At 38.5% G+C, this 17500-nt stretch overlaps 1 protein-coding gene across 1 annotated transcript in view; it reads left to right on the top strand.

Annotated features, from left to right (window-relative positions):
• Positions 1 to 391: 391 nt before the first annotated feature.
• scn4ab (sodium channel, voltage-gated, type IV, alpha, b) overlaps positions 392 to 17500 on the top strand; it is a gene marked incomplete at both ends in the record, with an annotated part of 89588 nt that continues 72479 nt past the window's right edge. Inside the window, 9 exons of the mRNA XM_080724822.1 lie at positions 392 to 523; positions 1311 to 1448; positions 3288 to 3442; positions 5019 to 5099; positions 5429 to 5557; positions 6140 to 6231; positions 8244 to 8350; positions 8441 to 8633; positions 10915 to 10972. Coding sequence (XP_080580948.1) covers positions 392 to 523; positions 1311 to 1448; positions 3288 to 3442; positions 5019 to 5099; positions 5429 to 5557; positions 6140 to 6231; positions 8244 to 8350; positions 8441 to 8633; positions 10915 to 10972 — 1085 coding nt within the window. The remainder of the gene's footprint in view (positions 524 to 1310; positions 1449 to 3287; positions 3443 to 5018; positions 5100 to 5428; positions 5558 to 6139; positions 6232 to 8243; positions 8351 to 8440; positions 8634 to 10914; positions 10973 to 17500) is intronic.

Raw genomic sequence — 17500 nt, 5'->3', positions numbered from 1 at the left:
AACGTTTGGGGTGTTATGGCATCTGCAATGCTTTTACACAATGTTCCTATTTTCTGAGAAGTGTGTGTGTGTGTGTGTGTGTGTGTGTGTGTGTGTGTGTGTGTGTGTGTGTGTGTGTGTGTGTGTGTGTGTGTGTGTGTGTGTGTGTGTGTGTGTGTGTGTGTGTGTGTGTGTGTATGTTTGACAGTGGTTGTTGTGTTTGTGTGTTGCTAGGTAACAGTGTTTGTTGTGTTTGTGTGTTGCTAGGTAAAGGTGGCTGCTAGGTAAAGTTGGTTGTTGTGTTTGTGTGTTGCTAGGTAAAGGTGGTTGCTATGGTAACAGTGTTATTGTGTTTGTGTGTTGCTAGGTAACGGTGGTTGCTAGGTAACGGCGGCCACAGCAGGATGTCAGGATGGACTTTCTGCTGCCCCCTGTTGGTACGGATGTCTTCAGACGTTTTGATTCTTCTTCCCTCGAAAAAATCCAGAAGCGACACGAAGAGGTTGAGAGAGAGAAAGAGAAAAGGAAAGAGAGAGGAATAGAGGTAATTATTATTATATTATATTATATTATATTATATTATATTATATTATATTATATTATATTATATAAGGAGGTTGAGAGAGAGAAAGAGAAGCGGAAAGAGAGAGGAATAGAGGTAATTATTATTATATTATATCATATTATATTATATTATATTATATCATATTATATTATATTATATTATATTATACTTATATTATATTATATTATACTTATATTATATTATATTATATTATATCATATCATATCATATCATATTATATTATAATTATATTATATTATATTATATTATATCATATCATATCATATTATATTTTAATTATATTATATTATATTATATTATATTATATTATATCATATCATATCATATCATATTATATTATATTATAATTATATTATATTATATTATATTATATTATAATATGTTATATAAGGAGGTTGAAAGAGAGAAAGAGAAGAGGAAGGAGAGAGGAATAGAGGTAATTATTATTATATTATATTATATTATATTATATTATTATTATATTATATTATATTATATTATATTATATTATATTATTATTATATTATATTATATTATATTATATTATATTATTATCACCCTATATTATATTATATTATATTATTATTATATTATCATTATTATATTATAATAGACAGGAGGAGAAATAGAGTTAATTATTTATTATAATTATATTATCTCTCTGGGGGGGGGGGGGGGGTTACTGTGGTACATGTTTTATATGGAGGTCACTTTGATCTCACACAGCTTTCTCATTGGCTGGCAGATAGCAGAGGAGGATCTTCCAAAGCCAATCGTTGACTTGGAGCAAGGGAAGAAATTGCCTTTCATCTTTGGAGACCCGCCCCCTGAGCTCATCAACGTCCCATTGGAGGAGCTGGACCCCTTCTACCAATCAGAACCGGTCTGTCACTCACACACACACACACACACACACACACACACACACACACACACACACACACACACACACACATACACACACACACACACACACACTGTTTTATCCTGGTTATGAAGTTATCATTAATACTATCATATAGACTTCACTGGGGTCAGGGTTAGGGTCAGGGTTAGGGTTAGGGTTAGGGTCACACACTGTTTGTTATCATTAATCCTTCATATAGACTTCACTGGGGTCAGGGTTAGGGTCAGGGTCAGGGTTAGGGTTAGGGTTAGGGTCACACACTGTTTGTTATCATTAATCCTTCATATAGACTTCACTGGGGTCAGGGTTAGGGTCAGGGTCAGGGTTAGGGTTAGGGTTAGGGTCACACACTGTTTGGTATCATTAATACTTCATATAGACTTCACTGGGGTCAGGGTTAGGGTCAGGGTCAGGGTTAGGGTTAGGGTCAGGGTTAGGGTCACACACTGTTTGTTATCATTAATACTTCATATAGACTTCACTGGGGTCAAGGGTCACGGGGTCATGGGGTCATTTTAATGTGACAGCTTGATTAACCCCTAAGTTCTGTTCAGGTCATTTTGACCTCTTTTACATTTTCATTTGAAAGAAAAAGGTAAAAGGTTAAAAAAAAATTCACCTGAAACTCCCTGGTTTTAAAGATTATTTTGTGATTAACATGTAAAAAAAGAAAAAAATTGCACTACACCCATGCTACACCTAATTCTGTTCCGCGGGTCATTTTGACCCGGGGGATATTTGGTTTAAAAAAACTATACTAATACAAATTTTAACTTAACAAATCATCATCATACATTGACTTTGTCTCAATTCCAAACAATCCAAATGATATAAATGGTAAAATAAACAGTGAACTTAGAGTTGAAGCATCTGGCAAGAGAAAGCGCTGTTCATTGTGTCCTACAACAGCAGACAGGAAGACAGACTGCTTGCAGGAGGTGCAAGAAGCTCATATGTGCCTCACATGCAGTCCGTGTTTGTGAAGCATATGCTTCCTAGAGTATAGGTACAAGTGTACATTCATATGTGCCTCACATGCAGTCTGTGTTTGTGAAGCATATGCTTCCTAGATTATAGGTACAAGTGTACATTCATATGTGACATTAATGTGTTTGTGAAGCATATGATTCCTAGAGTATAGGTACAAGTGTACATTCATATGTGCCTCACATGCAGTCCGTGTTTGTGAAGCATATGCTTCCTAGATTATAGGTACAAGTGTACATTCATATGTGACATTAATGTGTTTGTGAAGCATATGCTTCCTAGAGTATAGGTACAAGTGTACACTCATATGTGCCTCACATGCAGTCCGTGTTTGTGAAGCATATGCTTACTAGAGTATAGGTACAAGTGTACATTCATATGTGACATTAATGTGTTTGTGAAGCATATGCTTCCTAGACTCTAGAGTATAGGTACAAGTGTACATTCATATGTGACATTAATGTGTGTTCAGCTCTTATTTTACATGAATTTCAGCGGTCAGTAAAAACGCCTACCTCTTTCAGTGTTTAGTGATATAGGAAAGCATAAATGCAAACATTTACCATATACAGTATATCAAATGAATTGTTTGGAATTGAGACAAAGTCAATGTATGATGATGATTTGTTAAGTTAAAATGTATATTAGTGTTGTTTTTTAAACCAAATATCCCCAGGGGCAAAATCACCTGTGAACAGAACCAAGGTGAAGTGAGTCTGAACAGAACTTAAGGGTTAAATATCATATTGTCCTTCTAATGAACGTTACTCATTGGTCATCATTATGGTGCGTGCGTGCGTGCGTGCGTGCGTGCGTGCATGTTTCTAGACGTTCATCGTCATCGCTAAGGGGAACGTCATCTACAGATTCAACGCTGAACCTGCCTGTTACGTGTGGAGTCCTTTCAGTCCCATCAGACAGACAGCCATCAAGATCTTAATCCATTCATATCCTTTTATACATATCTATTTAATGAATATTAAGTACTGTATATTGTATATGTTGTTGTATGGTTTAGAGACAGTCGCACTGAGGAAAAGACAGTAAGCAGTCTAAAATGTTGAGCTTCTCTTTGGGAGTAACAAGGATGTACAGGATCAGGAACGAGTAAATCAGAGGGACAGCACATGTCAGATGTTTTGGAGATAAAGCCAGAGAGGCCAGACTGAGATGGTTAGGACATGTACAGAGGAGGACAGTGAGATGGTTTGGACATGTACAGAGGAGGACAGTGAGATGGTTTGGACATGTACAGAGGAGGACAGTGAGATGGTTTGGACATGTACAGAGGAGGACAGTGAGATGGTTTGGACATGTACAGAGGAGGATAGTGAGATGGTTTGGACATGTACAGAGGAGGACAGTGAGATGGTTTGGACATGTACAGAGGAGGGACAGTGAGATGGTTTGGACATGTACAGAGGAGGATAGTGAGATGGTTTGGACATGTACAGAGGAGGACAGTGAGATGGTTTGGACATGTACAGAGGAGGACAGTGAGATGGTTTGGACATGTACAGAGGAGGATAGTGAGATGGTTTGGACATGTACAGAGGAGGACAGTGAGATGGTTTGGACATGTACAGAGGAGGACAGTGAGATGGTTTGGACATGTACAGAGGAGGGAGTGGGACAGTGAGATGGTTTGGACATGTACAGAGGAGGGACAGTGAGATGGTTTGGACATGTACAGAGGAGGGACAGTGAGAATGTTTGGACATGTACAGAGGAGGATAGTGAGATGGTTTGGACATGTACAGAGGAGGGACAGTGAGATGGTTTGGACATGTACAGAGGAGGACAGTGAGATGGTTTGGACATGTACAGAGGAGGACAGTGAGATGGTTTGGACATGTACAGAGGAGGGACAGTGAGATGGTTTGGACATGTACAGAGGAGGATAGTGAGATGGTTTGGACATGTACAGAGGAGGGAGAGTGAGATGGTTTGGACATGTACAGAGGAGGGATGAGTATATGGGTAGAAGGAGGGCCTTTCTATGTGGAGTTTGCATGTTCTCCCTGTGTCTCCTAGGGTAGATACCCTCACAAAAAAAACATGCAGTAATCCTGGTCTCTATACTGCCTCCCCCTGGCCAGCCGGCGCGCCTGATGGAGGGGAAAGGAACTGGTCGGAATAACGTGTTCCTTCCATACACTCTGTTCGTCAGGTGATAAGAAGCGGCCTGATCACACCTCATGCACTGAAGGAAGCATGAGCTCAGTTCGAGGCTCTCCTCAGGTTGGCAGAGGGAGAGCAGAGCCCAGGATTACAGCTTATGCAACTGGCACTTTAACATATTACATTATTCAGCATGTTCATCATGTATTGCATATTATAATATAATGTTTATAATGTTATAATCTATTATAATCTATTATAATTATAATATATAATGTATTTATATGTTAATATTTGTAATCTTTAAAATGAATTAAACATTGTTCAGCATGTTCATCATGTATTGTATATTATAATATAATGTTTATAATGTTATAATGTATTATAATTATAATATATAATGTATTTAATCTTTAACATGAATTAAACATTGTTCAGCATGTTCATCATGATCACCATCATGACCAATTGTGTCTTCATGACCTTGAGTGACCCCCCACCCTGGAACAAGACTGTAGAGTGAGTTTTACAAGCTCATGCTATCAATTATTTCAATCAATATCTATGCTATCTATCAATCAATATTTATGCTATCTATCTATCAATCAATCAATCAATCAATCAATCAATCAATCCTTTCAGTCGCTTCTAAAGATATAAACGCTCAGAAAAGCATTCTTGTTAAGCTTTGTTATATATTAATATCATCCCTTTCTTCTCCTGTACAAGAAATCTTTAACCAGAAACTGAAAGTGCCTGTGTGTGTGTGTGTGTGTGTGTGTGTGTGTGTGTGTGTGTGTGTGTGTGTGTGTGTGTGTGTGTGTGTGTGTGTGTGTGTGTGTGTGTAGGTATGTGTTCACAGGGATCTACACGGTTGAAGCGTTGTTAAAACTGGTTTCCAGAGGATTCTGTCGAGGAGATCACACCTTCCTGAGAGACCCCTGGAACTGGCTGGACTTCATGGTCATCTCTATGGCGTTAGTATACCCATATATGGACATGGTGTTAGTATAGTTAAATACATGGAACTGGTTGGACTTCATGGTTATCACTATGGCGTTAGTATACCCATATATGGACATGGTGTTAGTATACTAGTTATATACATGGAACTGGCTGGACTGTGACATATACGTGGAACTGGCTGGACTTCATGGTCATCTCTATGGCGTTAGTATACCCATATATGGACATGGTGTTAGTATACTAGTTAAATACATGGAACTGGCTGGACTTCATGGTCATCTCTATGGCGTTAGTATACCCATACATGGACATGGTGTTAGTATACTAGTTAAATACATGGAACTGGCTGGACTTAATGGTCATCTCTATGGCATTAGTACATATACTCATATATGGACATGGTGAGTATATATACTAACCCTAACCCTATATATACTAGTTATTTGTGACCAAAGGTACAGTTTACCATGAGAAATGTTGCAGCTTGGCTCCGGGTAAGTCAGTCAGTACACATTTTACAGTCTATTGGTTGGTACCCTGTTGGTAGCCATCCATACCCTGTTCTCACTCCTCTCATTCCTATGTGTCTTCAGGTACCTGACAGAGTTTGTTGACCTGGGCAATGTTTCAGCTTTGAGGACGTTCAGAGTTCTACGAGCACTGAAGACCATCACTGTTATTCCTGGTAACTACAACTATAAACTACCATCACTGTTATTCCTGTATAACTACAACTATACACTACCATCACTGTTATTCCTGTATAACTACAACTATACACTACCATCACTGTTATTCCTGGTAACTACAACTATAAACTACCATCACTGTTATTCCTGGTAACTACAACTATAAACTACCATCACTGTTATTCCTGTATAACTACAACTATACACTACCATCACTGTTATTCCTGTATAACTACAACTATACACTACCATCACTGTTATTCCTGTATAACTACAACTATACACTACCATCACTGGTATTCCTGTATAACTACAACTATACACTACCATCACTGTTATTCCTGTATAACTACAACTATACACTACCATCACTGTTATTCCTGTATAACTACAACTATACACTACCATCACTGTTATTCCTGTATAACTACAACGATACACTACCATCACTGTTATTCCTGTATAACTACAACGATACACTACCATCACTGTTATTCCTGTATAACTACAACGATACACTACCATCACTGTTATTCCTGTATAACTACAACTATACACTACCATCACTGTTATTCCTGTATAACTATACACCATATACTATATATATAGATGTTCAAGTTCTACGAGAAATCAATAGATATTGATGATAATAATATGGATGGTCATACTGTTACGCCCACAGGGCTAGGGGTGTTTGCGGGGTAACAAAAGCAAGTTGTTTGATGCCAAAAAAGTAGTTTTATTACAGCAAGTTAATATAAGTTACAGGATCATGTAAATATAGGTTGCTCAGTGACTGGGTGAGACAGGGCTGGGCAGGCACCTAAAACAGAAATGAAAATACAGAACTATCCCTAACCTAAAGTTGAACCCCCAAATCTTCCTAACTGTCTACTTACCAAATACTTCCCTGACTGACTACTCTAACCTGAACCTAGCCAAACATACACAGTGAAGGTGAACCTGCCCCTACCTGAGTGCTAACACGGTGAAACTACAATAGAGAAAATACTAACCATATACCTTACCCTGCTCACCACAGTTAGACGTGGACTTTGCAACAACCTTCACAAATGGAAACAGATAAACAGAGGAGACACTAGTGAGCGGCTAACAGCTAGGCTACCTCGTTGGGCACGCTGTCCCTAGACTACCCTGGTAGCTTTGACAGTGTGACAGCGGCGATGCGACCTTCTTCAGGAGGCTATTTATAGCCCAGGGGCGGGGCCGTCGGAACAGACGGACCGAGCGTCGATTGGCTGGAGGAGTTCTGATTGACAGGAGCCCATCTCTAGCACATAGCGGCAGCAGGGATCTGTAGACAAATACATACAAGCGCGCGCAGACAACACATAGCAGATCCCCACCCAAATGGCACTAAGGCTTTAATTATGACTCTCATCCGTAACACATACTAATCTAAACCAATGGATATTGATAATAATATGGATGGTCATACTAATCTAAACCAATAGATATTGATAATAATATGGATGGTCATACTAATCTAAACCAATAGATATTGATAATAATACGAATACTAATCTAAACCAATAGATATTGATAATATTATGAATACTAATCTGAACCAATAGATATTGATAATAATATGAATACTAATCTAAACCAATAGATATTGATAATAATATGAATACTAATCTAAACCAATAGATATTGATAATATTATTAATACTAATCTAAACCAATAGATATTGATAATAATATGAATACTAATCTAAACCAATAGATATTGATAATAATATGAATACTAATCTAAACCAATAGATATTGATAATAATATGGATGGTCATACTAATCTGAACCAATAGATATTGATAATAATATGAATACTAATCTAAACCAATAGATATTGATAATATTATGAATACTAATCTAAACCAATAGATATTGATAATATTATGAATACTAATCTAAACCAATAGATATTGATAATAATATGAATACTAATCTAAACCAATAGATATTGATAATATTATGAATGTTTCAGGATTGAAGACTATCGTTGGGGCTCTCATCCAATCAGTGAAGAAGCTTGGTGATGTCATGGTCCTGACCATCTTCTGTCTGGCTGTCTTTGCTCTGATTGGCTTACAGGTCTGATTCATATAATTATCATCTCATTATCATCTCATTAGCATCTCATTAGCATCTCATAACCCTGTCTTTGCTCTGATTGGCCTACAGCTGTTCATGGGGAACCTGCGTCAGAAATGTGTCCGCTGGCCCCTCCCCTCCCTCTCCAACCATAGTCTCCATGGCAACCTCACAGGAAGCGACACTTACCTTAGCAACATCACAGGAAGTGACACTTACCTTAGCAACATCACAGGAGATGGGAATGACACGTTTGATTATAACGCATACATCAACGACCCTGGTACATCATTATCATTATTACTATTATTACTATTCTTATTAGTTATACAACACATACTGTATAATAATATTACTTTATAAGATGTAAAATATGATTATTAGTCATACAACACAGACTGTATAATAATATTACTTTATAAGATGTAAAATATGATTATTAGTCATACAACACAGACTGTATAATAATATTACTTTATAAGATGTAAAATATGATTATTAGTCATACAACACAGACTGTATAATAATATTACTTTAATAAGATGTAAAATATGATTAAATGTTTCTAACAGAAAACTATTATCATCATGGAGGAGATTAGGTTATTACTATTCTTATTAGTCATACAACACATACTGTATAATAATATTACTTTATGATTCAATGTTTCTAACAGAAAACTATTATCATCATGGAGGAGATTAGGTTATTACTATTCTTATTAGTCATACAACACAGACTGTATAATAATATTACTTTAATAAGATGTAAAATATGATTCAATGTTTCTAACAGAAAACTATTATCATCATGGGGGAGATTAGGTTATTACTATTCTTATTAGTCATACAACACAGACTGTATAATAATATTACTTTATGATTAAATGTTTCTAACAGAAAACTATTATCATCATGGAGGAGATTAGGTTATTACTATTCTTATTAGTCATACAACACATACTGTATAATAATATTACTTTATGATTCAATGTTTCTAACAGAAAACTATTATCATCATGGAGGAGATTAGGTTATTACTATTCTTATTAGTCATACAACACAGACTGTATAATAATATTACTTTATGATTAAATGTTTCTAACAGAAAACTATTATCATCATGGAGGAGATTAGGTTATTACTATTCTTATTAGTCATACAACACATACTGTATAATAATATTACTTTAATAAGATGTAAAATATGATTCAATGTTTCTAACAGAAAACTATTATCATCATGGAGGAGATTAGGTTATTACTATTCTTATTAGTCATACAACACAGACTGTATAATAATATTACTTTAATAAGATGTAAAATATGATTAAATGTTTCTAACAGAAAACTATTATCATCATGGAGGAGATTAGGTTATTACTATTCTTATTAGTCATACAACACATACTGTATAATAATATTACTTTATGATTCAATGTTTCTAACAGAAAACTATTATCATCATGGAGGAGATTAGGTTATTACTATTCTTATTAGTCATACAACACAGACTGTATAATAATATTACTTTAATAAGATGTAAAATATGATTCAATGTTTCTAACAGAAAACTATTATCATCATGGGGGAGATTAGGTTATTACTATTCTTATTAGTCATACAACACAGACTGTATAATAATATTACTTTATGATTAAATGTTTCTAACAGAAAACTATTATCATCATGGAGGAGATTAGGTTATTACTATTCTTATTAGTCATACAACACATACTGTATAATAATATTACTTTATGATTCAATGTTTCTAACAGAAAACTATTATCATCATGGAGGAGATTAGGTTATTACTATTCTTATTAGTCATACAACATAGACTGTATAATAATATTACTTTATGATTAAATGTTTCTAACAGAAAACTATTATCATCATGGAGGAGATTAGGTTATTACTATTCTTATTAGTCATACAACACATACTGTATAATAATATTACTTTAATAAGATGTAAAATATGATTCAATGTTTCTAACAGAAAACTATTATCATCATGGAGGAGATTAGGTTATTACTATTCTTATTAGTCATACAACACAGACTGTATAATAATATTACTTTAATAAGATGTAAAATATGATTCAATGTTTCTAACAGAAAACTATTATCATCATGGAGGAGATTAGGTTATTACTATTCTTATTAGTCATACAACACAGACTGTATAATAATATTACTTTATGATTAAATGTTTCTGACAGAAAACTATTATCATCATGGAGGAGATTAGGTTATTACTATTCTTATTAGTCATACAACACAGACTGTATAATAATATTACTTTAATAAGATGTAAAATATGATTCAATGTTTCTAACAGAAAACTATTATCATCATGGAGGAGATTAGGTTATTACTATTCTTATTAGTCATACAACACAGACTGTATAATAATATTACTTTATGATTAAATGTTTCTGACAGAAAACTATTATCATCATGGAGGAGATTAGGTTATTACTATTCTTATTAGTCATACAACACATACTGTATAATAATATTACTTTAATAAGATGTAAAATATGATTCAATGTTTCTGACAGAAAACTATTATCATCATGGAGGAGCTCCTCTGCTCTGTGGAAACGCATCTGATGCAGGGTGAGTATTTTTATTTGTAATTTAATCTAAAATATTGATAACAATGAGCCTAATAATAGTATATAATAATAATAATAATAATAGCTGCAAGCAGCGATAAAGTGGCCATGCCAGGTGACTACGTGTTGCGTTCTGTCGGTGTTTTTGTCTGTTTTTTGTTGTTATGTTATATGTGAAAAAATGATTTGAATGCAAAAATGTAGTATGCCAAAGCAAATTCCTATGTGTATTACACAATGGTTAATAAAGTAATCTGAATCTGAATCTGAATCTGAGAAAAAGCAGCAAGGGAAAAAAAGAAACGTCGGAAAAGAAATCAAAGAGCACAGGTCTCCGCCAGGTCAGGTAGTTGTGGGCTCGCCGTAGGCGAGACTACTATGTTATCCTCATTATTGTCTCCACCAGCCGAAGGCAGGGGGAGAGTATGTTTTCGCCCCTGTCCGTGCGTGCGTCCGTGCGTGCGTCCGTCCGTCCGTCCTCCAAGTTTGTTACCAGCTAATCTCCGGCGCTGTTGGCCCGATCGCTGCCAAACTGAGCACACACACTCCCTGGATGCCAATTCAGAACCTCTGCCCCACATTTTTCAAATGGCCCTGTTCTAGCGCCACCATGAGGCCAATGTTTGCAAAACACATTTCTGTACACTACTCCTACAGATTTTGTCCAAAAATCCTACAAATCGGTAGACAGTATCTCTACAGTCATGTGATCATCATGGATAAGTCCAATTTTCCATATTCCATCCTGATTGCCTACAATTGGCTTTCAAAGTTTGCAGGATTGCTCCGTTTTGAACAAAATGCTTCAAATCATGAACACAGCGTGCAATCTTGGTGAAATTGGGCGTGCATGTTCCCACTAGGTAGAGGAAGAAATGCCGATTCAAATTTCTCAAATCAGCCTCATGGTGGCGCTATAACAGGGCGATGTGTGTGGCCTGGTGGAGACCTGTGCTCGGAAGAGCACTGCTTCTAGTTTATAGAGTGAGTTCCGCCGCATATTTCCGCCGCAGACAGTTGGCATTTTCCGCCGCAGACAGTAGAAAGGCAGAACCACTAGCCAATGAGGTGGCTATGTTATCCTCCACTAGCCAATGAGGTGGCTATGTTATCGGCGAGTTCCGCCGCATATTTCCGCCGCATATTTCTGCCGCAGACAGTTGGCATTTTCCGCCGCAGACAGTAGAAAGGCAGAACCACTAGCCAATGAGGTGGCTATGTTATCCTCCACTAGCCAATGAGGTGGCTATGTTATCGGCGAGTTCCGCCGCATATTTCCGCCGCATATTTCTGCCGCAGACAGTACAAAGGCCAATGAGGCGTAATTGGTGAAAATAAATCGGGGAGCTGGAGTATTGGTTGAGGTTCACATGACAGTTAGCACGCTGCAGAATATAGTCACGTTGGCAAACATAAGAAATGAAGAACAATTTATTTGATTACGAGTTTTTGAAGCGGTGAAAGCCGCTTCCAAGGAGTGGCTTTGTGTGTCCCGTTCATGTCCATATATGGTCATTTCAGTCCAGAATGAACAGGTTGTATCTGTCCCGTACGTCCAGAATATGTGTGTAATGTCCGTCCCGGTCAGATGATTGGATGATTAAAAATGTCCAATGAGACCATACTTTGAGGATTGGTCAAGCTTCACATGACAATTCGGCCCTCCAGATAAAATCATTCATTCATTCAGAATTGGAAGAATGTATAGATCACAGAGTTCATAGCTCTAGAACACATAGAATAAAAGTTCACCGCTTCACTTCGAACCGATGTTTGATTTTTCCTTTATTATTTTAGTTATTGTTGTGGGCTCACCTGAAAGGTGAGAACACTGTTATCTTCATTATTTATATATATATAGTTGAGTTCCGTCGCAGACAGTACAAAGGCAGGGCTCTTAGCCAATGAGGTGCAATAGAGGTGTGGAGGTAACACCAAATATGGGAGTGGTGTTAGCTGGAGTATTGGTTGAGCTTCACGAGCCCACACTGTTTCGTGGGAACAGTAGCTCTAGTTTTTTTTTGGCCTCCTGGTGGCACTATAATAGGCCAATGTGAAAAGGGTGCCAAATGTTCTTGGGCCTTTAACGGCAATCGGACGCTGCATGCGTGATTTGAGGCATTTTGTTCCAAAAATGTGTTTTGCAAAAGTTGACACGCTGGTGGTGCAATAACAGGCCAATGTGAAAAGGGTGGAATTTGTTCATTGACCTAGTGGGAATGTGTGTGCAAAATGTCACGTACATCACAGGCTGTGTGCATGATTTGTGGGTTAGGGTTAGGGTTAGGGTTAGGGTTTTTTATTATTATTATTATTTTTTTTTGTGTGCACTTCATAGGCATATTAGATAAAGATCCTTAGATTGCGTGTAGAATGTTTCATGCAAATTGCTCAAAAATCCCGGGATAAAAACGGGTTTAAGCGTTTCACAAACTGCTCAAAATGATATAGCGTCCCCCTTCGGCCAATTGGGGTAGATTTGTTTCAGTGATATTTGGACTAACCCTCTACAGTATTTCATCATGAAAATGTGGCTTTGCATGTACTGTGTGTGTTATGGGCAGAATAATAATTTTCATAAAACTGCAATATTCATTGAATTATTCAAAAATAATGTTTCAATTTAAAAAAAAAAAGGATTATCTTTAGATATTGGTCCAAAGTTCATGTAAAAAAGGTTTTGTGGACTTGGCGCAAAAATCCCAGAGGAAGTAGGATTTTAACTGTTTTTCATATAATTCAAAATGGTCAAAAGTCAGAGTGGCAAAGTTGTTCGGCATGAGGAGAGATGCCCCACACATTAAGTCTGGGTCATTAGGGCTCGTTCCCTGCTAACTGTCTTCCTGAGCAGGGTGGGGTCCCATTGGCTCATTGGTCTAATGGTTCATTCACTAGTAAAAGACCACACCATCAAACAGAGAACCAGTTTAGTTGCATTTATTGAACATAGTGATGTGGAAACATTGTGACATGAAAATGCATTGGGAGAGAGAGCAGCGCCTTGGTGACTGAAGGCTGTGCCTTAGAAGGCGGATGTTGGAATGAATGATGGAGTGAATACTGGGGTGAATGTTGGAGTGAATACTGGAGTGAATGTTGGGGTGAATGGTGAATGACCGGCTTAGGTTAACGGGGGGAGAAAAGGTTAGGGATGGAGGTGTTTAACGGGGACGACGGGGACGGATGTTGGATGGGAGGTATGGGGATAGAGAGAGCAAGATGGAAGCTGTACAGGGAATGATGAGGGATGACAGGTGGGGTGGCCGGTATGGGTGGGGACGGTGTGAGCCTCGGCGGCGGCAGCGGTGTGGCGTGGGAGGGCGTGATATGGAGGGAGGGTGAGGGAACCGGAGGGACGTGAGTGATGGTATATGACGGGGTGTAGGGGGGCGGCAGTGAATGGAGCGGGGGGGGAGGGGGAGTGGAGTGCTCGGGGCACGGACCCTGGATGGTCTGGGAGGGCAGTGCTGAGCGGAGCGGAGAGGGGGGGAGGCTGAGTGCTCGGGGCACGAGCCCTGGGTGGTGTGGCTCTGGGGCTCTGATCTGCGTGCTGCTGGGCCCGAACAGAATCCCCCCTCTGGAATTGGTATCCTGGAAGATCTGGAGGCGAAGTGTGGCTCTGGCCCGCGTTCAGCTGGGCCTGTACCGAGTCCCCTGCCTGGGTAGAGTCCCTCCTCTGGAATTGGTATCTGAGGGAAGATGCAAAGGAAGGTTAGTTACTGTAGATGGGGAGGAGAAAGGGGTGGAGGCGGGATGCGAGAACTGAGCATGAAATTCTGCTGGCACGGCCAGGTTTAAATACAGCGCTTGATTGGCTTGGTAGGAGGAGATAAGGGAGGAGTTGTTATCAGTGGGATCTGAGGCAGGTGAGGTAGGGAGGAGAAGGTAGGTTAGATTAGAAGCGATAGAGAAGGGAGGAGATGGTTATCCGGTGTGGTCTGTTCTCCTGAACTTCCGTTGTTCCAACAGCATTTGGAGAGCACCTGGGCCCGGTAAGAAGCCTGCCCATGCCGTTCTGAAGGAGAGATCCAGAGAAGCCAGACCTGTCTCCACCAGCCCTGTTGTTATGTTTAGTTAGGTTTAGTCTTACTGTCTCCACCAGCCCTGTTGTTATGTTTAGTTAGGTTTAGTCTTACTGTCTCCACCAGCCCTGTTGTTATGTTTAGTTAGGTTTAGTCTTACTGTCTCCACAGCCCTGTTGTTATGTTTAGTTAGGTTTAGTCTTACTGTCTCCACCAGCCCTGTTGTTATGTTTAGTTATGTTTAGTTAGGTTTAGTCTTCTATAAGAAGCCTGCCCATGCCGTTCTGAAGGAGAGATCCAGAGAAGCCAGACCTGTTGTTATGTTTAGTTAGGTTTAGTCTTACTTTCCATCCAACACTCTGCACCACACCATGTTCCACTCATCCACACTTACACTACTGATTACTGACTCCACATCTAATAGGATCCTTATACATTATGTTGAGCTCAGCTGTTTTGAAGGATTCTTTAGTTAATGTCCTAGGCTTTTATTTAATGAATACACTTTGTTATACTTTTGCCATATCTCCTCTCCCCAATCTTTTGTTATGACCTGAGCCAGTCATGACACATTAAGTAGAAACACCAATCTCAATAGTGGCTTACAAGCCCCTTACACGGCTTGGCCACTAATAATATGTATGATACAGTCCGATCAGACTGTGTGTGTGTGTGTGTGTGTGTGTGTGTGTTAGGGTGGATCTTAAATGACCTTTTTTAGATTTTCTTGAGTCTCACCCCCCAATTATGTTCCAATGTACAAAAAACTGCTTTGGTAAAAATTTGGTTGAATTTCAAGCATATTTAGAGGTAGCTCAATCAAGCCAAAGATTGTACATTTTATTGGTCAAAATCGAATTGCACTGCAGGCACATTTAAGTTATACATTACACATTATTCTTATACTAATCACAGAAATTATATTTTTTTAAGCTTACAAATCTAAACACAAATCTGATTACATGTTTGTCATATGTCGAACCAGAATTAATATATTGTAGGAAATAGCAAAGCAAAGAATGACAAATTGCTATTTTTCATTTAACGTGCACAATGACATGTCTTTATTGCTTCAATCATACTCACAACACACAACAAGCACACAGCCTCACTTCCTTGTTTACCCCCAAACCCCCTGAAAGTCACTGCAGTATTTAATAGTAATTCAGTAGTTACTGATCAATTAAAGTTTGTTTACGGCTATCGGGATACTTGTGCCGATGGTTCTGCACAATTTGCAGCAAGTATTGGAGTTGGGACTCATCTTTAGTAATGAGACCACGATATTCTTGTATTAGGGCAACCCCACGCTCTGCATGATCATTGACAACATTCATCGCCTTCACTACAGCCAGAGCTTCTTGGTAGTCCACCCTGGGCTCCCACTCATCGGGATCAACGTCAAGGAAGTCATCTGGGAGATCCATCATTTTGAAAAGCACCTTGGATTTGGGAGACACAAAATCTTCAATGTTCTTCCTTGCAATTGTTCCAAGGTCAACAGTAATTCTCTTCATATGCCCCTGTTCACCATAAGTGATTGGAAAACCTTTGAGAAGCAGCTTTAGACACCTCAGCATTTATTGATGAACCGGATACCTTGAGCAGCGATGTATCTGGTTCAGAGCTCCAGTAGCTACCCATCATGCCCGTTGGATGGCAAAGGTTATTTATTGTTTGAAGATCTGGATGTTTCATGGCCAATTCAAACTGACCCTCAGGGAAGAAAAAGCATGCATGGATTTGTGCATGTTTACAGTTTGCATTTATGTGAAGGCATGGATGATGGCACCTGTTGCTGTCAGCGCTCCACTAAATGACTTGGCAGCTGTTAAAATCGTTGCTGGAATATTCATCAATAAATGCTGAGGTGTCTAAAGCTGCTTCTCAAAAGTGTTCCAATCACTTATGGTATTTGGCTCCAGAGATCGTCAGACTTGCAATGTTTGACAGTCAATTGAGCGCGCAAACGAAGAGGCTGATGGTGAGAGCCATGAAAGATGGAAATGAAGATGATGAACAGGGGCATATGAAGAGAATTACTGTTGACCTTGGAACAATTGCAAGGAAGAACATTGAAGATTTTGTGTTTCCCAAATCCAAGGTGCTTTTCAAAATGATGGATCTCCCAGATGACTTCCTTGACGTTGATCCCGATGAATGGGAGCCCAGGGTGGACTACCAAGAAGCTCTGGCTGTAGTGAAGGCGATGAATGTTGTCAATGATCATGCAGAGCGTGGGGTTGCCCTAATACAAGAATATTGTGGTCTCATTACTAAAGATGAGTCCCAACTCCAATACTTGCTGCAAATTGTGCAGAACCATCGGCACAAGTATCCCGATAGCCATAAACAAACTTTAATTGATCAGTAACTACTGAATTACTATTAAATACTGCAGTGACTTTCAGGGGTTTTGGGGGTAAACAAGGAAGTGGGACTGTGTGCTTGTTGTGTGTTGTGAGTGTGATTGAAGAGTGTGCAATAAAGACATGTCATTGTGCACG

Source organism: Nannobrachium achirus, assembly GCF_963921795.1.
Source record: "Nannobrachium achirus genome assembly, chromosome: 4".
In the NCBI taxonomy this organism is placed as follows: Eukaryota; Metazoa; Chordata; class Actinopteri; order Myctophiformes; family Myctophidae; genus Nannobrachium; species Nannobrachium achirus.
This window is presented reverse-complemented; position numbering and strand designations above follow the sequence as displayed.